Source organism: Gekko japonicus, unplaced genomic scaffold (assembly GCF_001447785.1).
Source record: "Gekko japonicus isolate JY-2015 unplaced genomic scaffold, Gekko_japonicus_V1.1 scaffold1674, whole genome shotgun sequence".
NCBI lineage: Eukaryota > Metazoa > Chordata > Lepidosauria > Squamata > Gekkonidae > Gekko > Gekko japonicus.
In genome coordinates this window covers 196,507-219,523 of record NW_015162531.1, presented here as the reverse complement: position 1 = coordinate 219,523, position 23,017 = coordinate 196,507, and the positions used below count along the sequence as shown (strand labels likewise).

The following is a 23,017-nucleotide window of genomic DNA, read 5'->3' as shown; positions in this document are numbered from 1 at the left end:
GGCTTGCCCAAGGTCATCCAGCCAGGTGCGAGTGGGGGAGTGGGGACTCAAACCCGGTTCTCCCAGATTAGACAACAGACACCCTGGGAAGGAGGTGGGGCTGAGAGAGCTCTGACAGGAACGGCTCTTTTTCAAGGACAGCTCTTATCAGAACTACGGCTTGCCCAAGGTCATCCAGCCAGGTGCAAGTGGAGGAGGAGTGGGGAATCAAACCCGGTTCTCCCAGGTTAGAGTCCGCGCACTGAACCGCTACACCAAACTGGAACAGCATCAGTAGAAGAGTGGATAGACCAGAAGAAAAAGAGAAGAGATTGGATTTATACCCCATGGCCCTTCACTGCCCAAAGGAGTCTCAGAGCGGCTCACAGACTCCTTTCCCTTCCCCTCCCCACAACCTACACCCTGTGAGGCAGGTGGGGCTGAGAGAGCTCTTGACAGAAACGGCTCTTTTTCAAGGACAGCTCTTATCAGAACTATGGCTTGCCCAAGGTCACCCAGCCAGGTGCGAGTGGAGGAGAAGTGGGGAATAATAATAATAATATACTTTATTGTCATTGTACATAGTACAAAAAACAACAACAAAACAACAACAAAAAATTGTACATAGTACAAGAAAATTAAGATGCAATCATTTCGGTGATCTACAACAATATTCATATACACTCACACAACCATTCACAACTATCTCATAACTCCCTTAAGGTTCACATAGCAACTTAAAACCACTAATGTCACCCAAATTCCAAGGGCTGAAGTTGTCCCAGGTTAGAGTTCACGGACTTAACCACGACACCAAACTGGCTCTTAACCACGACACCAAACTCTAATGCCACAGAGTCCAGTCCGCCCTCCAAAGCCTCCGTGTTCTCCAGGGGAACTGATTGTCAGAGTCTGGAGCTCAGTTGTAATTCCGGGAGACATTCAGGCCCCACCGCCTGGAGGATGGCGACCCTGCCTTGTGCGTTCAGCCCAGGGGCCTGTGTGCGCCAGACAGCAGAGTTCAAGGGACACCTACTGTGCCAGAAACGCTTTGGGTATAAATTTTATTTTATTAAACACACACAACATACAAACAAACACAAATCATACGAAACACAAACAGAAAATGCGAGCATCCCTTCATACTCTGAGTAAAGAATTTGTTGTCCATACATCTCAAATCGTAAAACGTGTTTCTGTGCCATACGATGCTGTCCAAACTTTGTACAATATTTAATGTAGTGTTCTTATTAAGCTCTAGTTTGGTTATAATATTTCAATGATTCAGTTCTTCAGACTGGCGATAAAGTCTTGACCATGTTTCTTCAAGTTTGTCCTCTCTATGTCCTTTCAAGATGAAAGTTAATTTATCCATTTCAGCCACTTTCAGTAATTTTTAATTAGTTCTTCTTTTGTTGGTATCTCCTCTCTTCTCCAATAACTCGCATACAGTATTCTAGCGGCCGTAACTATGTGTAGAATAAGAGTCCTGTTATTTATATTTTTCTGGAAACGTATTCAGTAAAAAATGTTCTGGTACAAATGGTACATTATTTTTTAGTATTTTTTGCAATACCAGAAGCACTTCAAGGGCTGGTAACTGAGGGGAACCTCCACATTCAGGGGCAGTCAAACTCTGAATCCCAGAGCCAGGAGGCAACATCAGGGGAAGGACTCTGCCTCTCTGCCCTGTTGCTGGCCCTCCAGAGGAACTGGTTGGCCACTGGTTTGACCCAACAGGGCTCTTCTGGTGTTCTTCTCAGGGGAAAGGCCTCGGCCTCCCTGCCCTGTTGCTGGCCCTCCAGAGGAACTGGTTGGCCACTGTGTGAGACAGGAGGCTGGACTGGATGGACCCTCACTGGTCTGACCCAGCAGGGCTCTTCTAGTGTTCTTCTCAGGGGAAGGCCTCGGCCTCTCTGTCCTGTTGTTTGGATTTCCAGAGGAACTGGTTGGTCTCTGTGTGAGACAGGAGGCTGGACTAGATGGACCTTCACTGGTCTGACCCAGCAGAGGTCCTCTGATGTTCTTCTCAGGGGAAGGCCTCGGCCTCCGTGCCCTGCTGTTGGCCCTCCAGAGGACCTGGTTGGCCACTGAGTGAGACAGGATGCTAGACTGGATGGACCCTCACTGGTCTGACCCAGCAGGGCTCTTCTGATGCTCTTCTCAGGGGAAGACCTCAGCCTCCATGCCCTGTTGTTGGCCCTCCAGAGGACCTGGTTGGGGCCACTGGGTGAGACAGGATGCTGGACTGGATGGACCCTCACCGGTCTGACCCAGCAGAGCTCTTCTGAGGTTCTCCTCAGGGGAAGGCCTCGGCCTCTCTGCCCTGTTGTTGGCCCTCCAGAGGAACCGGTTGGCCCCTGATTGAGACAGGAGGCTGGACTCGATGGACCCTCACTGGTCTGACCCAGCAGGGCTCTTCTGAGGTTCTGCTTCCTGCTCTGTTGAAACCTGTGATGACTCCTCCTTCTCCCTTTCCCATTTCAGGCCTTTGTGGAGAACTACCCGCAGTTCAAGAAGATGTCTGGCACGGTCTCGAAGCACGTCACTGTGGTAGGGGAGCTTTCCAGGCTGGTCAGCGAGAGGAACCTTCTGGAGGTGTCTGAGGTGGAGCAGGAGCTGGCTTGCCAGAACGATCACTCCAGTGCTCTGCAGGTAGCCGGCCCCGGGAGCAACGTCCTTCGCGCAACAAGAACATCAGGCTCTGCGTTCGATAGCCGTTCATGCAGCTGCAGTTCATGCGCTGCTGACGTGGGCTGGTGCTTCCGTCTAAGTGTGCCCACTGCCTCTGCTGAAAGGGATCGTTGGTTAGAGAGGATCTGAAGCCCCGTTCGTCTGAGGCTGCTTTGTTGTCTGTTTGTTAGACTCTCATATAGCTCAATCTGATGCAACCTTTCTCTGCTGGATACCCTGGAGAGCAGCTGCCAGTCTGAGTGGACAACACTGACCTTGATGGACCAGTAGTCTGATTCAGTAGAAGGCAGCTTCATGTTTTGGTGCGGGGCTGTGGGTCATCGGTAGAGTCTCTGCTCGGCATGCAGGAGGTCCCAGGTTCAATCCCCGGCACCTCCAGTTAAAAGGACCACGCAGGAGGTGATGGGAAAGACCTCCACCTGAGACCCTGGAGAGCTGTAAAGAGGGGCTGTGGCTCAGTGGCAGAGCCTCTGCTTGGCATGCAGAAGGTCCCAGGTTCAATCCCTGGCAGCATCTCCAGTTAAAAAGGACCAGGCAGGAGGTGATATGAAAGACCTCCACCTGAGACCCTGGAGAGCTGTAAAGAGTGCCCGTGGCTCAGTGGCAGAGCCTTTGCTTTGCCTGCAGAAGGTCCCAGGTTCAATCCCTGGCAGCATCTCCAGCTAAAACGGACCAGGCAGGAGGGGATGTGAAAGTCCTCCACCTGAGACCCCGGAGAGCTGTAAAGAGGGGCTGTGGCTCAGTGGAAGAGCATCTGCTTGGCCTGCAGAAGGTCCCAGGTTCAATCTCCAGAAGCATCTCCAGTTAGAAGGACCTGTTAGTAGGTGGTGGGAAAGACTACTGCCTGAGACCCTGGAGAGCCGCTGTCAGTCAGAGAAGACAATACTGACCTTGATGGACTGACGGTTTGATTCAGGATAAGGTATCTTCAGAGAAGAAGAAGAAGAAGGAGATTGGATTTATCCCCCGCCCTTCACTACCCGAAGGTGTCTCAGAGGGGCTCACAAACTCCTCTCCCTTCCCCTCCCCACAACAGACACCCTGTGAGGTAGGTGGGGCTGAGAGAGCTCTGACAGAAACTGCTCTTTTTCAAGGACAGCTCTTGTCAGAACTATGGCTTGCCCAAGGTCATCCAGCCAGGTGCAAGAGGAGGAGGAGGGGGGAATCAAACCCGGTTCTCCCAGATTAGAGTCCGCGCACTTAACCACTACACCAAACTGGCTCCTTCAAGTGTTTTGAAGGTGTGAATAGGTTCAATCCCAGGTAGCATCTCCAGTTAAAAAGAACCAGGCAGGAGGGGATATGAAAGACCTCTGCCTGAGACCCTCGTAGATTCGCTTCCAGCCTGAGCAGACGATACTGTCTTTGATGGATCGAGGATGTGATTCGGTATAAGGCAGCTTCATGTGTTCACGTGTGTCATATAATTGAAATCAGTGGATTTACACTGGATCCAGCTTCTTATGGGCTGGAATTCAAACCCCCCCCCCCCAGCTCATAATTCTTTTAAATGTGGTGTTTCATTGTGGGGAGGGGTGGCTTTCCCACAAATCCAGAGAGCCATTTCAATTAAGCAAGATGTCTGAATTTCGGACACTTGACTGTTGTGTTCTGACCTCGGAAAGCTCAAAGCCCCGCCGTCCGCTGTGGGGAAACGTTCTCATCCGGACCCGAACCCTTCCCGTTTGCGGATTTAATAGAGAAGCGCGGCATTTAAATAAAGGCTCTCTGGTGGGAGAACGCGGCGGAAAGCTTTCCACAAGGGTCCTCTGTGTGACGCCGGAGCACTCATCGAACTTCTATTCATAGTTCGTAGACTTCAGAAATTGACCCTGGTCTGGGGCACCGCATGAGGCGGGATGAATCGTGGCTCTCTGCGGGGAACAATGCGGCCCTTTTAAGGGGGAGCTTGGGGCGGGGTATGGGGGGGGTCTCTGGAGTGCTAGAGGGGCAGGGAGCCAAAATCTGGGAAGGTGCCGTGGAGAGAAGAGACAGGAGGTTTGTGTCTAGGCCTCGTCCTGACCACTGGAAGCCCACCCTGTTCAGACACCCTCCCCCTCCTCCTCCTCCGGATATAGTTTTGGAAAACAAGAGGCTCAGGGGTGTAGGGGCAGGGGGACTCACTGACAGACGACAGTGCAGAGACACCCCAGGAAGAAGAAGAAGAGATTGGATTTATACCCGGCCCTTCACTACCCGAAGGTGTCTCAGAGCGGTTTACAGACTCCTTTCCCTTCCCCTCCCCACAAGAGACACCCTGTGACATAATGTTCCCTCTAAGCTGTGGAGTCCTCTGAGCAAAAATTCTACTTTCTGAGCTCCTGACATTAAAGTTGTGAGCAAGTGATTTGGTTACTGCATAAATCAGTTTGCTCTGCATAAATCAGTTTGCTCTGGAGCCGTCCTTCCTGAGCTAAGACAAAAATGTGTGAGCTGGAGGCTAACAAACTGTGAGCTCGCTCACACTAACTCAGGTTAGAGGGAACAGTGCCTGTGAGGCAGGTGGGGCTGAGAGAGCTCTGACGGAAACTGCCCTTTTTTCAAGAACAGCTCTTGTCAGAACTATGGCTTTCCCAAGGTCATCCAGCAGGTGCAAGTGGAGGAGTGGGGGAATCAAACCCGGTTCTCCCAGATTAGAGTCCGCGCACTTAACCACGACACCAAATGAGGAAGGGTCCAGATAATACCAGGGTGGTCAGTGCTAGTGGTCCTGGCCCAACAATGAGGAGGCCTCATGTCCCTGTTTCTCAGAGATCCCTAAAAAATGCTCCATCATCTGCGTGCTCATGTTTTGGGGGACAGTTCCAAGGTCTGTGCACAATCCGATCAAAGTTGAGCGTTTTAACACGGGTGGATTTCCCCAGGGAGAGACTTAAGCCTGTGTTTCATTCTCTTGCATCGAAGTTAGCGGGGGGCTCCGTTTCCAGACTTTGAGCTTTATTGTCATCCTCACGGGGTGGCGATGTTTTAGATGGAGTCGGTAAATTGATCTATCTCACTCTGCTTTGAACTGCACCCCCCTCTAGGGATCCTTTGGGGTGGGGGTGGGGGGTTGTGGCTGAGCAGTACCGCATCTGCTTGGTATGCACAGCGTCCCAGGTTCAGTCCCCGGCACCTCTGGTTAAAAGCATCAGCTAAGAGGTGATGTGAAAGACCTCAGCCTGAAACCCTCGACAGCGGCGGCCAGTCTGAATAGACAATATTCAGTAGGTCTGATTCACTAGAAGGCAGCTTTGCGTGTTGAATGGTAGAGCATCTGCTTGGCGTGCAGGAGGTCCCAGGTTCGATCCCCGCCATCTCCAGTTGAAAGCACCAGGTGGCAGGTGATGTGGAAGTCCTCCGCCTGAGACCCTGGAGAGCTGTAAAGAGGAGCTGCGGCTCAGTGACAGAGCATCTGCTTGGCATGCAGGAGGTCCCAGGTTCAGTCCCCGGCATCTCCAATTGAAAGGACCAGGCAGGAGGTGACGGGAAAGACCTCCGCCTGAGACCCTAAAAGGGGGCTTTGGCTCAGTGGAAGAGCCTCTGCTTGGCATGCAGGAGGTCCCAGGTTCAGTCCCCGGCATCTCCAGTTAAAAGGACCAGGCAGGAGGTGATGTGAAAGACCTCCACCTGAGACCCTGGAGAGCTGCAAAGAGGGGCCGTGGCTCAGTGGAAGAGCCTCTGCTTGGCATGCAGAAGGTCCCAGGTTCAATCCCCGCCATCTCCTGTTGAAAGCACCAGGCAGGAGGTGATGGGAAAGACCTCCGCCTGAGACCCTGGAGAATGGCTGCCAGTCTGAGTAGGCAATCCTGAACTTGATGGACCAACAGCCTGCTTTAGTATTAAGCATAATAATCATTATTATTGTGTGGCATTGTGTGTGGTATAGCCAGGAGATCCTTGGATTGTCTGGCAGCCTCAAGTTCTCACTCTTTTTGCTTTATGCACCACTAGGTGGCGAGCTAGACTTATTTTGGGGGCCTGAGAGAGCTCTGAAAGTGCTGTGACTGACCCAAGGTCACCCAGCTAGCTTCACGTGGAGGACTGTGGAACTGAACCCGGTTCACTGGATTAGAGTCCGTCGCTCTTAACTGGCTCTCAGTATAAGGCAGTGTCATGTGATCAAACTTATGTAGGAGACCAACGATATTGCGTTTCCCTGTCTGGCCTACTACTGCAGATGGAATTCGTTTTTGGTCCAGGACCTTTCCCTGTAGTTGCCTTAAGAACATAAGAACATAAGGGAAGCCAATGTTGGGTCAGGCCAATGGCCCATCCAGTCCAACACTCTGTGTCACACAGTGACCAGAAATACCAGGTGCCATCAGGATGGAGGTCCAGCAGTGGGGCCAGGACACTAGAAGCCCCCTCCCACTTTTGACACCCCCCCCAAGCACCAAGGATACAGAGCATCCCTTGCCCCAGACCGAGAGTTCCTATCTATAAGAACATAAGAGAAGCCAATGTTGGATCAGGCCAGTGGCCCATCCAGTCCAGCACTCTGTGTCACACAGTGGCCCAAAATACCAGGGGCCATCAGGAGGTCCAGCAGTGGGTCCAGGGTCTTAGTGGGGGGCACTCTCTCTGCATTCCCATCCAACATTTCTTGGATCCCATATGAAGGCTCTCCTGTGACCTGAAATCATGACACTCTCAGAGCATACGGACCATGCATGTTTGGTGTAGTGGTTAGGTGTGTGGACTGTAATCTGGGAGAACCGGGTTTAATTCCCCACCCTTCCATATACAGCTGCTGGTGTGACCTTGGGTCAGCCGCAAGTTCTCTCAGAGCTGTTCTTTCAGGAGCAGTCCTCTCAAGAGCTCTCTCAGCCCCACCTACCTCACAGGGTGCCTGTTGTGGGGAGGGGAAGGCGATTGTCAGCTGCTCTGAGACTCCTTCGGTAAGTGAAGGGCGGGGGATAAATCCAATCTCTTCTTCTCTCTGCTTGTGAAGGTTTGTATTTTTACGAGTCTTCCTTTCGCGATTCATTTTCCGCCGAGAGAAATGTTCCGAAAGACCCAGAAAACTGCTTGGCAGAACGTACGTCCCAGAAGTGAACTTGCTTAATAGCTGTACCCGAGGGAAGGTGATTTCCCTTTGTCAAGATTCAGGTTTGCAAACTGGCGGCGCTTGCCTGCCCCCCTGAGTGAGAGCTCTCTCTGTCCCCCTGCAGAACGTGCGGCGCCTCTTGCAGAACCCCAAAGTGACCGAGCTCGACGCCACCCGGCTGGTGATGCTCTACGCCCTGCACTACGAGAGGCACAGCAGCAACAGCCTCCCCACCCTCATGGCGGACCTGAAGACCAGGGGAGTGTCCGAGAGACACCGCAAGGTGCGTGGTGGAGGGTTCCTCGGGGGCAGAGGCTCCCCGGCTTAGGGGGGAAGTTGCAGAGCTAAAAACAAAGAGGCAGGCGTGAGAACGGCTGGTCTCTGAGCGTTAATTTTATTGCGCACTTGGGCTAGTGAACTTCCACATTCTTCTGGGGCACGCCTCCTCTTTGGAAGAGACTCGACTCTGTCATTGCGGCAGCAGTGAAATCGACTCTGCGGATCCTATTTTGCTCGACTGTCTGAAATGTTCCACTCCAAGAGACGAACTGATCTCCCCCTTTATTTGATCAGGACTTCCTCTCCCCAGAAGCAAAATCATCCTGGTTACTTAGAGACGAAGACAACCAAACTGCCCTGCGTGCGGCAGAATCTCTAGCAGCTGTTGTCAAATCAGAAGACAACTGTTCCGGTGGCAGCCTTTAAATTGTCCCTTGTTTTCCTGTGGGGCGAGGTTTATTGTGGGAGGAGGGTTTGCTGTTAGTGACTGTGGATGCAAAAACAGTCAAGAGAATGCATAAATCCTTGAGTCCTAGAGCTGGAAGGGGCCATACAGACAGTCTAATCCGACCCCCTGCCCAATGCAGGACCGGCCTAAAGTATCCCTGACAAATATTCCTCCAGCCTCTTCTTGAAAGCTGCCACTGAAGGGGAGCTAATTCCACCTACCTGGGCAGCTGATTCCAACCTTTGAACCACTCTGTGACCGTGAAAAAGTGTTTCCTAATATCCAGCCGGAGCTGCGGTGGCTCAAGTGGTTAAGAGGCTGAACTGCAGGCTGTGGAAGGTCGGTAGTTCAGCAGTTCGAGACCCGAGTGTGCCGCATGACGGAGTGAGCTCCCGTCTCTAATTCCAGCTCCTACCAACCTAGCAGTTCGAAAGCAAGACATTGCAAATAGATAAATAGGGACCACTTTGGTGGGAAGGGAACAGCGTTCCGTGCACCTTGGTGTTTAGTCATGCCGGCCACATGACCACGGAAACGTCTTCGGACAGCGCTGGCTCTTCGGCTTTGAAACGGAGATGAGCACCGCAACCCTAGAGTCGGATTCGACTGGCTTTCGAGCAAGGGAACCTTTACCTTTACCTTTAATATCCAGCCAGTACCTTTCTACATGGAATTTAAACCCGCTGCTTCGGGTCCTGTCCTCTGCTGCCAACTGGAACGGCTTCTTGCCCTCCTCCAAATGACAGCCTTTCAGATATTTAAAGAGAGCAATCATGTCCCCCTCAGTCTCCTCTTCTCCAAACGATACATTCCCAAGGCCCTCAGCCTTTCCTCGTAGGACTCAGTCTCCATACCCCTGATTGTCCTTTAAAGTATTAAAATGCAGGGTGTATCTGTACCGGGGTGGGGCCCCCCAAGACTTGCATGGATGGAATCCCATCCCCCCCCCCACTTGCCCACTGAGCCAAGGCATGGCTCTCTTCCAAACCGCCCCCCTCATCAGTGGGACCGGAGTGACTCCCAGACTCATCCAAGACAAAGAAGGTAAATCTGTTGTCTGTGTATGTGCAGACAGACACTCTTAATTTGGGGGGAGGGGATTTAACCCTCCTCAATATACATTTTTTTTAGATTTTTTCTGCAAATCTTGTCCACCAAATTTGCAGAAGAGTCTCTTTTAAATCACTGTGCCCTGATCCACGGATTTAAGTATCCGCACAGTAGGCCACATTTGACTATTAGATATAAGAGGCCTTTTTATGGGTATTGCTCACTTCCAGCAGGATGAGGTCTAGGAGTAGGACCTTCTCGAAGGCCATGTTGGTGGCAGAGTTACGTTCCACACTGAGGTTGGCACCTTCTCTTTTCTGGGTGCGGCTTGTATCACCTCAAACAGTGTCTTTTTAAAAAATCATTGCTAAAGCTGCTATTGTTTCTTTTGCTCACAACAAATGAGAGGGGTTGCAGTATGACATAAACCAACACAATAGAACTACTGCAAATAGTGCAAATCATGCAAATTCTAATTTGTATTAGTGCAACAATATTGAACCCAATCCGTTGTACACTTATGTTTTACAGAAAATAAGGACGTCACAAGATGAAATGAAGACGTCATCATGGCTAAGAGCTGTTTGTGAGTAACTTCAAAACGTATAGGAACAAAGGAAAGTCAAATTTGGAAGATTCGTGATCATGTGGATGCGCAGCTGAGGTCTTATGTATGAAAAAGACATCTCGAAACGAATGTTAACTCCGGGGGAGTTCGTCCAGTTTCATCTGCTGACGTCTTCATTTCATCTTGTGACGTCCTTATTTTCTGTAAAACATAAGTGTACAATGGATTGGATTCAATATTGTTGCATTAATACAAATTAGAATCTGCATGATTTGTACTATTTGCATTGCTTCTTTTGCTGCCGTTAGAGTCTTCCTCCTGTTTGTTTTAATTTAGTTCAGTTTAGTGGGAGGAGCGGGGGGAGGAGCGTTTTAAACGAGTACCGTCCCGATGGGTGGCCAAGGTTTTAATGAGTGCTGATCCAAGAAGTCCTCCCCTGTGATTTTCTGACTTTGACCAGGCTGTGTGTTTTCTTCTCTCTCGGGACAGCTGGTGTCGGCTGTTATCGAATATGGAGGGAAGCGAGTTCGAGCGAGTGACCTCTTCAGTCCTAAGGATGCCGTGGCCATCACCAAGCAGTTCCTCAAAGGGCTGAAGGTTGGTACGACGGCCGATCGACGTGGTGACATCTGGCCCCGTGTGCTGCCCTTGCCGTGCAACTTTTACCGAGGGAGGGAACGGAGGATGAGTCGGAACGAACGCAGATGCACTTACTCGGATCTGCTCCGGTTGAGGATGAGGCCCAAAGGGGAAAGCGAAAGGCTTAACCGGAAAGGCCGGGGGTTCGAGGGGGGATTTGGAGAAAGGAATAAGGATGTGGCACTATGTAGTTCAGAGTTCCCCAACGTGGCGCCCTCGGACACCATTCCTGGTGTCCACAAAGTGTTCTCTTGTCCAGCAACATTTACAAATTAGCTGTTGAAGGTTTTCCGAGTTGTGTGGCCGTGGTCTTGGCATTGTAGGACCTGACGTTTCGCCAGCAGCTGTGACTGGCATCCTCAGAGGTATCACACAGAAAGATGGAGTACTCTCTGTGTCAAGGTGAGAAGAAAAATGGTAGGCAGGTCATTTATATCTACTCAGGAAGGAGGGGTAGGGCTGAGTCATTATCTTGCAGGAGTTATAAAATCATAGAGTGTTCAGAGTTGGAACTGGGACCTTGCAGGTCATCTAGTCCAATTCCCGGCACTCTGCAGGAGCATAGCTGAAAGATAGCCCTACATACCTGCAGCATAACCGAAAGATGGTCGTCCAGCCTCCGCTTGAACAGACTTAAACAGAACCACTCTCTAGCAGGCTACAAAGAACCCAACTGTCTCTCAGCTCCCACACAGCAACTAGGAAGGCAAAGGGAGAAAGAAAAATCCCCTACCTTCTATCAGCAACCCACCACGTGCTCTCCACTCCTTGCCTCAGCCCAGCTAACTAAACTCAGCTCCCCAGGTTGTGAAGATGCTAATGGAGGAGCTTTCCTAAGGAGGTTCTTTTGTATACGGATTGTCTCCTGAGGAGGTTTCCTGTTTCCTGAGGAGGTTCTTTTGCATGTGGATTGGCTGTTGAAATTCTAACATTTACAAATGTTGCTTCGGCAGCCGCTGCCGTCACAACACAAGGATCTTCCCTGTGTGACCGAAAGCAAGCTGTGTGTATGCGGGGAAATATATTTTAAAACAATATGTTACTCTAAAAAGGCATTCTGCTCCACGGAGCTTCTACCTGAAATGTCAAAGAATGACTGTTAGAGTTATGAATGACCTCGCTCGCTGAGCTTGGCGCCACCTCCCGCCGAATCCATTTTGTGCCCGTCTGAGTAGACCGAATTGACCTTGATGGACCTGCGGTCTGATTCAGTAGAAGGCAGCTTGACGTCTGTGTCTCAGGTTCAATCCCCGACATCTCCCGTTCAAGGGACGGTGATGTGACAGACCCATCTCTGCCCGAGGGCCTGGGGAGCTCCTGCCAGGCTGAGTAGACGATACTGACTCAGTAGATCCCAGTCAGGGCCACATTATGTCTTTCGTGGGCCCTAGACACTTTTGCCTTTGTGGGCCCCGCACCCTTCCTCCATAAGAATATGAAAAATTGTATTTTACGACTGTTGGTATAACAAATTCTTGAGGTTTCTAGCCAGTGAATACTTTAGGTCTTTTCCCCACAAGAGCAAGGAACATTGATTTTCACTGCCCGTGCTAGATACAAATCCATCTGCCTTTTCCTTCTGTTGTCTAAACAGAAGAACAAGAAGAGAAGAAGAGATTGGATTTATAGCCCACCCTTCACTCAGAGTGGCTTACAAACTCCTTTCCCTTCCCTTCCCAACAGACACCCTGTGAGGTAGGTGGGGCTGAGAGAGCTCTTTCCAGAACTGTCCTTGAGAGAACTGTCTTTTTCAAGAACAGCTCTTATCAAAACTGTGGCTTGCCCAAGGTCATCCAGCAGCTGCATGTGGAGGAGTGGGGAATCAAACCCGGTTCTCCCAGATTAGAGTCCACGCACTTAACCAGTGCACCAAACTGGCTCTAGATAGTAATGCACAGTCATGCTGTAGTACTTTAAAGGATTCAAAGCGCTGTGTGCGCATGATTTCGGGAATTTTCACAACCACCTTTTAAGTTAGGCTCACATTGGTTATTCTTCTGCGACTGGTGCTTGGAAAGAGAAAGCGAAGAAGAGCTGGATTTATACCCCACTCTTTGCTACCCAAAGGAGTCTCAGAGCGGCTTACAAACTCCTTTCCCTTCCTCTCCCCACAACAGACACCCCCTGTGAGGCAGGTCAGGGCTGGGGCTGAGAGAGCTCCGAGAGAACAGTGACTGACCCAAGGTCACCCAGCTGGCTGCACCAAGAGACAAATATAATTGCACTTTCAAAGCCTAAAGCCTGTTTGTGGGCCCTGAAAGCTTTGTAGGAACAAGGTACTTACGCCTTCGTGAGCCCTTCCCGCCATAATAGAGAGCCAGTTTGGTGCCGTGGTTAAGTGCGCGGACTCTAATCTGGGAGAACCGGGTTTGATTCCCCACTCCTTCACATGCAGCTGCTGGATGACCTCGGGCAAGCCATAGTCCTGGCACAGCTGTCCTTGAAAAAGAGCAGTTTCTGTCAAGAGCTCTCTCAGCCCCACCTGCCTCACAGGGTGTCTGTTGTGGGGAGGGGAAGGGAAAGGAGTTTGTAAGCCGCTCTCAGACTCCCTTGGGTAGTGAAAGGTAGGGTATAAATCCAATCTCTTCTTCTAATACTATCAATATTAAAATTATTTTTGATATAACTTTAAATACATCAACTTTATTTTTTTCCTGTTTTAGGCAAAATATATTGGATTTTCATGGGCCCTAAAACATTTCATTTTTTCCCCTTCTGATTCTAAAAGAAATTAAAACATTTTCATGGGCCCCTAAAAGTATCGTGGGCCCTGGGCACCGTGCCAGCTGAGCCAGTGGTCCAACTCAGCCTAAGAGAACTTCAAGCTCACTTGGTTGCGTGGCCTCATTGGCTTGCTCGCCCGTTTGTGCACGTGTGGGTGTGTGTGCTCATTCCAGCTCAGCTATTAACCTTAGAACCGGCTTCCTTCTGTGTTTTTATTATTTATTTATTTATTTATTATATTTATATCCTGCCCATCCCGCGAACGGACTCCATCAATACACGTTGATGGGGTCTGAACTGGCAGAGACTGATCAAGAGAGAGATCTTGGAGTTGTAGTGGATAACTCACTGAAAATGTCGAGACAGTGTGTGACTGCAATAAAGAAGGCCAATGCTATGCTGGGGATTATTAGGAAGGGAACTGAAAACAGATCAGCCAATATCATAATGCCCCTATATAAATCAATGGTGCGACCTCATCTGGAATACTGTGTGCAATTCTGGTCACCACACCTTAAAAAGGATATTATAGCTTTGGGAAAAGTGCAGAAAAGGGCCACTCGAATGATAAAAGGGTTGGAACACTTTCCCTATGAGGAAAGGTTAAAGCACTTAGGGCTCTTTAGCTTGAAGAAACGACGACTGAGGGGTGACATGATCGAGGTTGATAAGTGCTTGGGGGGGGGTCAACAGTGGGGGTCAACAGTGGGAGGGGCTTCTAGTATCCTGGCCTCACTGCTGGACCCCTCCTGATGGCACCTGGTATTTTTGGCCACTGTGTGACACAGAGTGTTGGACTGGATGGGCCTTTGGCCTGATCGAACATTGGCGTCTCTTATGTTCTTATGCATGGGATAGAGCAGGTCGAGAAAGAAGTCCTTTTCTCCCTTTCTCACAACACAAGAACTCGTGGGCACTCCATGAAATTGCTGAGTGGTCGGGTTAGAACAGATAAAAGGAAGTCCTTCTTCACCCAAAGAGCGATTAACACATGGAATTAAATGCCACAGGAGGGGGTAGCGGCTACAAGCATGGACAGTTTCAAGAGGGAATTAGATAAGCATATGGAGCAGAGGTCCATCGATGGCTATTAGCCACAAGGTATAGATAGGGTCTCTCGGTCTGGGGCAAGGGATGCTCTGTCTTCTCGGTGCTTGGGGGGGGGCAACAGTGGGAGGGCTTCTGGAGTTAGAATCATAGAATGTTAGAGTTGGAAGGGATCTTGCAGGTCATCTAGTCCAACCCCCTGCACTCTGCAGGAGCAGAGCCGAAAGAGAGCCCTACATACCTACAACATACTCAAAAGATGGTCGTCCAGCCTCCGCTTGAAAGTGTCCAGCGAAGGAGACTCCACCACCTCCCGAGGCAGACTGTTCCACCGCTCAACCACTCTTACAGTTAGGAAGTTTCTCCTGATATTTAGCCGGTATCGACTCCCTTGTAATTTCCACCCATTAGATCTAGTCTTGCAATCCGGAGCAAGAGAGGATAGATCTGCTCCATCTTCTACATGACAGCCCTTCAGATACTTGAAGACTGCAATCATGTCCCCTCTAAGCCTCTCTTTCCCAAGCTAAACAGACCCAACTCTTCTAGCCTTTCCTCCTAAGACTTGGATTCCAACCCTCTCACCATCCTGGTCGCCCTCCTCTGGACACGCTCGCGCTTGTCAATGTCCTTCCTAAAATGTGGACACAGGACTCCAGGTGAGGCCTGACTATAGCTGAATTTCTGAATAGCTGAAGTTCTGGCCCCACTGCTGGACCTCCTGAGGGCACCTGGTGTTTTTGGCCACTGCGTGACACAGAGTGTTGGACTGGATGGGCCATTGGCCTGATTCAACACTAGCTTCTCTCTCATGTTCTTATGTTCTCTGTGAAACAGGGAGTTGAAAACGTGTACACACAGCACCAGCCGTTGCTGCACGAGACCCTCGATCAGCTCATCAAGGGGAAACTGAAGGACAGCCAGTACCCCTACCTGGGGCCCAGCACCCTCCGAGACAGGTACGGCAACCTTCTTCCCTCGGGCAGGGGTCACTGGTCGCTGCAACAGTCCTCCCTAGAGATGTAAAATTTCCGGAAATTTTGAAGCTCTGGAAAAACCCCGTTTTCCCCCCAGTTTTTTTCGGGGGAAAACAAAAATTTTCGGAAAAATTGGAAAAAATGCTACACTAGCATTTCTTTTGTCTTTTCTAGATTGAAAGTCATTCTGTTACTTTAGGAACATAAAATATGACTACGGACATTTTTACTTGGCATGAAATTATCACAACTAGCCTATTAAAAATATAGTGGATCCAGACAATTATTACAAACAGAATACCCACCCACATGCAAAAACAAAACTGAAACCTTTTTATTTTCTTCTGACAATCGCACCTCCTAAATTATTTGGAAAATGTTTGAACACCTTGTCTTAAAATATTTTATTCATCATGTTAAAATAAAACGTTCCATAATCAATTTTTTTTTCTTTTTTCAATTTTTCCATTTTTTCGGAAGAAAAACAAAAAAGGCTTCAGGAAAAAATTGGAAAAAACGTTTTCCCCCCCAAATTTTTCTGTTTTTTTTCCGGGCCTTCACATCTCTAGTCCTTCCCACAGGGGCGCTGATTCTGATGTATCCCCCTCCCTCAAAGAAATAGCACCCCCCCTCTCCCCCTTAAATGAGGCCTGACGTTCACACTCCCTCCAGAGGCCTGGCAGACAAACAGGCCTTGCAGGAGCCCCCCCCCCCTCTTCAGGATAGGCCTTCCACAGAGCCAGAGCCACCATGGATTCCAAATGAGGCCACACCGTAGATCTATATCACTGATCCCTCTAAGCTGAGTCAGTGTGAGCTAGATCACAGTTCTTTAGCCTCCGGCTCACACATTTTGGTCTTCGCTCAGGCTCCAGGGCAGTGTTCCCTCTAAGCTGAGTTAATGTGAGCTAGATCACAGATTTTTTGCCTCCGGCTCACACATTTTTGTCTTCGCTCAGGGAGGATGGCCGCAGAGCAAACTAATCTATGCAGTAGCCAAACCGCTCGCCCACAGCTCTGATGCCAGTGGCTCTACAATGTTCCCTCTAGGCTGTGGAGTCTTGTGAGCAAAAATTCTACTTTGTGAGCTACTGGCACTAAAGTTGTGAGCGAGCGATTTGGCTACTGCACAAATTAGTTTGCTCTGGACTCTGGAGCCCTCCTTCCTGAGCGAAGACAAAAATGTGTGCGCCGGAGGCTAAAAAGCTGTAAGCTAGCTCACACTCCTCTCCCCCAAATACTAGAACTTGAGGGCATCTAATGATGGGCCGTAGGTTCAGGATGGACAAAAGGAAATACTCTTTTACACAGAGAGTGATTAAAATGTGGAATTCACTGCCAGAGGATGGAGGGATGGTTGTAGGAAAAGACTGCTTTGAAAGGGGATTAGACAGATGCATGGAGGGAGAGGTCTGTCAGTGGCTACTAACCACATTGACTAAAGGGAACCTCCGTGTTGAGAGGCAGTCGACCTCTGAACCCCAGTGCCAGGAGGTAACATCAGGGGAAGGCCTCGGCCTCTCCGCCTTGCTGTTGGCCCTTCAGAGGAACTGGTTGGCCGCCATGTGAGACGGGATGCTGGACTAGAGGGACCCTCCCTGGTCTGACCCAGCAGGGCTCTTCTGATGCTCTCCTCAGGCCTCTCTGCCCTGTTGCTGGCCCTCCAGCGGAACTGGCTGGCCTCTGTTTGAGAGACAGGAGGCTGGACTAGAGGGACCCTCCCTGCTCTGACCCAGCAGGGCTCTTCTGATGCTCTCCTCAGGCCTCTCTGCCCTCTTGCTGGCCCTCCAGCGGAACTGGCTGGCCTCTGTTTGAGAGACAGGAGGCTGGACTGGAGGGACCTTCACTGGTCGGACCCAGCAGGGCTCTTCTGATGCTCTCCTCAGGCCTCTCTGCCCTCTTGCTGGCCCTCCAGCGGAACTGGCTGGCCTCTGTTTGAGAGACAGGAGGCTGGACTGGAGGGACCTTCACTGGTCGGACCCAGCAGGGCTCTTCTGATGCTCTCCTCAGGCCTCTCTGCCCTCTTGCTGGCCCTCCAGCGGAACTGGCTGGCCTCTGTTTGAGAGACAGGAGGCTGGACTGGAGGGACCTTCACTGGTCGGACCCAGCAGGGCTCTTCTGATGTCCTTATCAGCGGAAGGCCTCAGCCTCTCTGCCCTGTTGCTGGCCCTTCAGAGGAACTGGCTGGTCACTGTGTGAAGCAGGATGCTGGACTAGACCACGCGAACTAAGCACGGAGGCAACCCTTCCTGCCCCCCCTCTCATGATCTGCGTAAGTTCTCAGAATCTACATTGTTGTCAGAAGGCCGTCTAGCCTCTGCTTGAAAACCTCCCGAGAAGGAGAGCCCACCACCACCTCCCGAGGAAGCCTGTTCCCTTGAGGAACTGCTCTAGCTGTCAGGAAGTCCTTCCTAATGTTTAGCCGAAAACTCTTCTGATTTAATTTCAATTCGTTGGTTGTGGTCCGACCTTCTGGGGCAACAGAGAACTCTGCCCCATCATCTATTATGGAATAGCCCTTCAAGTACTTGAAGATGGTGATCAGAATCCTTTCTGGGCAGAAGTCCCACCGGGGCCCACTCACTTTCTAAAAACACCTGACAGGTGTCAGGAAAGGTGTCAATGGCCGCCGTGGTCCCCGGGCCCCACATTGGAGACCCATGGTTTACACAGTTCATTTTCCTTCTTTGACCCTAAAGAGCCCTAAAAGTCTCAAAAGGAAGGCTTGGAGACGAAAGGCAGGCCCACCGGGGAACGGTGGTTTTAACGGCCGCTGCTCTCGCTCTGTGGCGACCGAATAAAACAGGTTTTAACGGTGGTTTTAACGGCCGCTGCTCTCGCTCTGTGGCGACCGAATAAAACAGGAGTCCGGTGGCTTTAAGCCGCCACCGGACTTTCATTTCGTACTTTTAAAATGGTAAACAGCGACGAATCGAGCCACGTGATAATCCTTTGAAATCTTATAAGAGCCAGCAGAGTTTTAAAGGGAGGTTTGAATTTCTGACATAAGCCGTAAGCTCCACCGCCCGTCGTCTCTTTCTCTTGCACACTTTTCGTATAAGCGCGTTACAGGGGCTTACTGGGCAGCAAACGTGGACGTCGTGGCACATCCCGCCCCCCCCCTCCTCCCCAAAGAAAGGGGGGAATAAACCTGCCCCCCAAGCGAGTTTAAAATTCTGAGGCCCCAGCTAAGTGAAAAGGCACACGCTGTCGGGTTTCCCCTCTGGTGAAGGAAGGCGGCAGAGAGGTACTTTAACCCAGGCGGAATGGCGACAAAATGGTGTCTCCCCGAAGCAGGACAGGAGGTCTCCCGTGGACAGATTCCCTCCTCTGGCTGCCGGCTGCCGGATTTCAGGGCTCCCTCTCAGCACTGGAACCAACACTGGTGCCTCAGGGCCTGCGAGTGGCTGCCCTTCCCCCAGTGAGAAGGGAAGAGAAGATTGTGAGCTGCTCTGAGACTCCTTTGGGCAGTGAAGGGCGGGGTATAAATCCAATCTCTTCTTCTTCAACGTCAAGGGCAGGAGGCCAGGCACCCAGTACTTATGCCAGGCCTCACCAATCCAGGCACTTCACACTGCCTGTCAGTCACAGAGACCACTCCCATTTCCCTCAGTGATGAAGGCCCACAAGGGGTACAAGATCACAGTCCTTGGATCAGGGAGACCGGACTCCTCCTGGACTCCATGACGGCCAAGACTTGTCCCTCTGGATTTAAACCTTCTGTGCCTACCTGGGCTTTGACCCTTTGTTGTCGACTGCACTCCATTTGTATGTCCCTGATGGCACCAACTACAGTCATCAAGCTGTCCTCTACTGGCTATCTCTCCACTCGGGTTAGCCTGCCTGGCATCGCCCAGAGCCTGGGCATTTTCCGTAAGAACATCACAAGAGCCCAGCTGGGTCAGACCAGTGAGGGTCCATCCAGTCCTGCATCCTGTCTCACACAGGGGCCAGCCAGTTCCTCTGGAGGGCCAGCAACAGGGCAGAGAGGCCGAGGCCTTCCCCTGAGGAGAACATCAGAAGAGCCCTGCTGGGTCAGACCAGGGAGGGTCCCTCCAGTCCAGCCTCCTGTCTCACACAGGGGCCAGCCAGTTCCTCTGGAGGGCCAGCAACAGGGCAGAGAGGCCGAGGCCTTCCCCTGAGGAGAACATCAGAAGAGCCCTGCTGGGTCAGACCAGGGAGGGTCCCTCCAGTCCAGCCTCCTGTCTCACACAGGGGCCAGCCAGTTCCTCTGGAGGGCCAGCAACAGGGCAGAGAGGCCGAGGCCTTCCCCTGAGGAGAACATCAGAAGAGCCCTGCTGGGTCAGACCAGGGAGGGTCCCTCCAGTCCAGCCTCCTGTCTCACACAGGGGCCAGCCAGTTCCTCTGGAGGGCCAGCAACAGGGCAGAGAGGCCGAGGCCTTCCCCTGAGGAGAACATCAGAAGAGCCCTGCTGGGTCAGACCAGGGAGGGTCCCTCCAGTCCAGCCTCCTGTCTCACACAGGGGCCAGCCAGTTCCTCTGGAGGGCCAGCAACAGGGCAGAGAGGCCGAGGCCTTCCCCTGAGGAGAACATCAGAAGAGCCCTGCTGGGTCAGACCAGGGAGGGTCCCTCCAGTCCAGCCTCCTGTCTCACACAGGGGCCAGCCAGTTCCTCTGGAGGGCCAGCAACAGGGCAGCGAGGCCGAGGCCTTCCCCTGATGTTGCCTCGTGGCCCTGGGATTCAGAGGCTAACTGCCTCTGAACTGCCGTTCAAAGCCCTGGCAAATGGGCAGACCTTGCAGTGCCTCCTGAAAGCCTCCAAAGAGCCCCCCCCCCACCTCTTCAGGGAGCCCTTTCCACAGAGCCATGATGGAAAAGGGCCGGGTTTGGGTCGATGCCATAAGTTTTGGGATTAGGGTTGCCAAATGGGCCTGGGGGGTGGGGAATCTCCCGCTTCGGAGGCCCAATTTCCGCTGCGGCGGAATTGGGCCCCGGGGGGAACCACGCCTCCAACGTCAGCAACGTCGCACGTCCAGCAACAACTCCCAGACCGCGGCGAGCCTCCACCGCCGCGAGGGGTAAGTCCACTTGGCAACCCTAGTTGGGATAGCCAGCAGAGGAAAGTGATGATGTGTCTGGGCTTCTATGGGTGCCAGAGGTTCTTTGGGTGCAGCGGAGCACAGGGAATTTCAAAGTGGGCAGGTGTTGAAAGTCCTCCTGGCCCTTAGGAGCTCCTGATCTTAAACATCCTCTGGACCCTGACTGTGACACCCTCCCCCCCCCCAAACGCCCGTGTTTGAAAACTGGCTTCTCTCCGTGTCGCTTCCTCGCGTGTTGTGGGGGAGGCCCCAGAGCTGCTCAGAGCAAGTCACCGTCTTGGCTTCTTTCCGCCTTCCCCTCCATGAGCCGGCTGTCTTCATTGGTACAAGAGAGAGCTTGTTTTTTTCAAAACACATCTGCTCCCGTCTGTGCCATCCGATACAGTCAGCCCGCGCCCTCCCCTCTCTGTGTCTGTCTCAGCGCCCGGCGCCCACACCTTCCCCAGCAGAAGGCTCCGTGTTGTGGAGACTCTGTGTGTGTGTGTGTGTGTGTGTGTGTGTGTCTGGGGGTGTGGGTTTGGATTGCGACAACTTTGTGTCACGCGCTTATCCCAAAGGAACAAATCTTTGCATCCCAGCTTATCCTTTCTCCCCCTCCTCCTTCATCGTCTTGATATGCTCGTCGGAAAATTATGACAAATGAGGAGAACAGCTCGAGGAGTGTTCGGGGCTTCCCCTTGCCTCGTTTGTCACTGTATGTGACTCTGACAGAACCTGTACACTTGGCGGGCCGTGGCTCGGCGGTAGAGCCTCTGCTTGGCATGCAGAAGGTCCCAGGTTCAGTCCTCAGGCATCTCCAGCTAAAAGGAATCAGGCAGGAGTTGATGGGAAAGACCTCCGCCTGAGACCCTGGAGAGCTGTAAAGAGGGGCTGTGGCTCAGTGGCAGAGCCTCTGCTTGGCAGGCAGGAGGTCCCAGGTTCAGTCCTTGGAAGCATCTCCAGTTAAAAGGACCAGACAGGAGGGGATGGGAAAGACCTCTGCCTGAGACCCTGGATAGCTGCAAAGAGGGACTGTGGCTTAGTGGCAGAGCCTCTGCCTGGCATGCAGAAGGTCCCAGGTTCAGTCCCCGGCATCTCCAGTTAAAAAGGACCAGGCAGGAGGTGATGCGAAAGACCTCCGCCTGAGACCCTGGAGAGCTGTAAAGAGGGGCTGTGGCTCAGTGGCAGAGAGCCTCTGCTTGGCACGCAGGAGGTCCCAGGTTCAGTCCTTGGAAGCATCTCCAGTTAAAAGGACCAGACAGGAGGGGATGGGAAAGACCTCTGCCTGAGACCCTGGATAGCTGCAAAGAGGGACTGTGGCTTAGTGGCAGAGCCTCTGCCTGGCATGCAGAAGGTCCCAGGTTCAGTCCCCGGCATCTCCAGTTAAAAAGGACCAGGCAGGAGGTGATGCGAAAGACCTCCGCCTGAGACCCTGGAGAGCTGTAAAGAGGGGCCATAGCTCAGTGGCAGAGCATTTGCTTGGCATGCAGGAGGTCCCAGGTTCAGTCCCCAGCATCTCCAGCTAAAAGGACCAGGCAGGAGGTGATGGGAAAGACCTCCGCCCGAGACCCTGGAGAGCCGCGACCAGTCTGAGCAGACAATACTAATCTTGTGTTGTCGAAGGCTTTCACAGCCGAAGTCCATTAGTTGTAGATTTTCCGAGCTGTACGGCCGTGGTCTTGGCATCGTAGGACCTGACGTTTCGCCAGCAGCTGTGACTGGCATCCTCAGAGGTATAATACGGAGAGACGGAGTACTCTCTGTGTCAAAGTGAGGGAAAAAATGGTAGGCAGGTAATTTATATCTACCCAGGAAGGTGGGGTAGGGCTGAGTCATTCTCTTGTAGGAGTTCCCCAGGCTGTGAGCGTGCTCATGGAGGAACTTTCCTGAGAAGGCTCTTTTGCATATGGACGGGCTGTTCTCACCTTGACACAGAGAGTCCTCCATCTTTCTGTGTTATACCTCTGAGGATGCCAGTCACAGCTGCTGGCGAAACGTCAGGTCCTGCAGTGCCAAGACCACGGCCGTACAGCCCGGAAAATCCACGACAACAAATACTAACCTTGATGGGCCTATGGTCTGACTCAGCTTCGTGGGTAACGCGTGGTGACATAAGAACATAAGAGGAGCCCATGTTGGATCAGGCCAAAGGCCCATCCAGTCCAACACTCTGTGTCACACAGTGGCCAAAAACACCAGGTGCCATCAGGAGGTCCAGCAGTGGGGTGACCAAACACTTTTTCTCAGGGCTTTTTTTGTAGAAAATGCCCAGCAGGAACTCATTAGCATAATAGGCCACACCCAACAGCAGGAACTCATTAGCCTATTGGGCCACACCCCTGACAGCACATCTTATTAGCATATTAGGCCGCACCACCATGTTACCAGAAGTGTGGTCATCCAGCCACACCCACCTTTTGCTTCTTATTCTGTTTACCTTGTTTGCTGTCAAAACCCAGGGCTTTTTTTGTAGCAGGAACTCCTTTGCATGTTAGGCCAACCCCCCCCCCCCCCTTTTTCCAATTTCATATACTTTTCTCTCGGTG

At 51.7% G+C, this 23,017-nt stretch overlaps 1 protein-coding gene across 1 annotated transcript in view; it reads left to right on the top strand.

The window, feature by feature from the left end:
* Positions 1-23,017, top strand: part of VPS45 (vacuolar protein sorting 45 homolog (S. cerevisiae)) — an 85,052-nt gene that overhangs the window by 35,366 nt on the left and 26,669 nt on the right. Inside the window, exons 10-13 of the mRNA XM_015406297.1 lie at positions 2,467-2,634; positions 7,827-7,985; positions 10,537-10,644; positions 15,295-15,416. Of these exons, the coding sequence (XP_015261783.1) occupies positions 2,467-2,634; positions 7,827-7,985; positions 10,537-10,644; positions 15,295-15,416 (557 nt within the window). The remainder of the gene's footprint in view (positions 1-2,466; positions 2,635-7,826; positions 7,986-10,536; positions 10,645-15,294; positions 15,417-23,017) is intronic.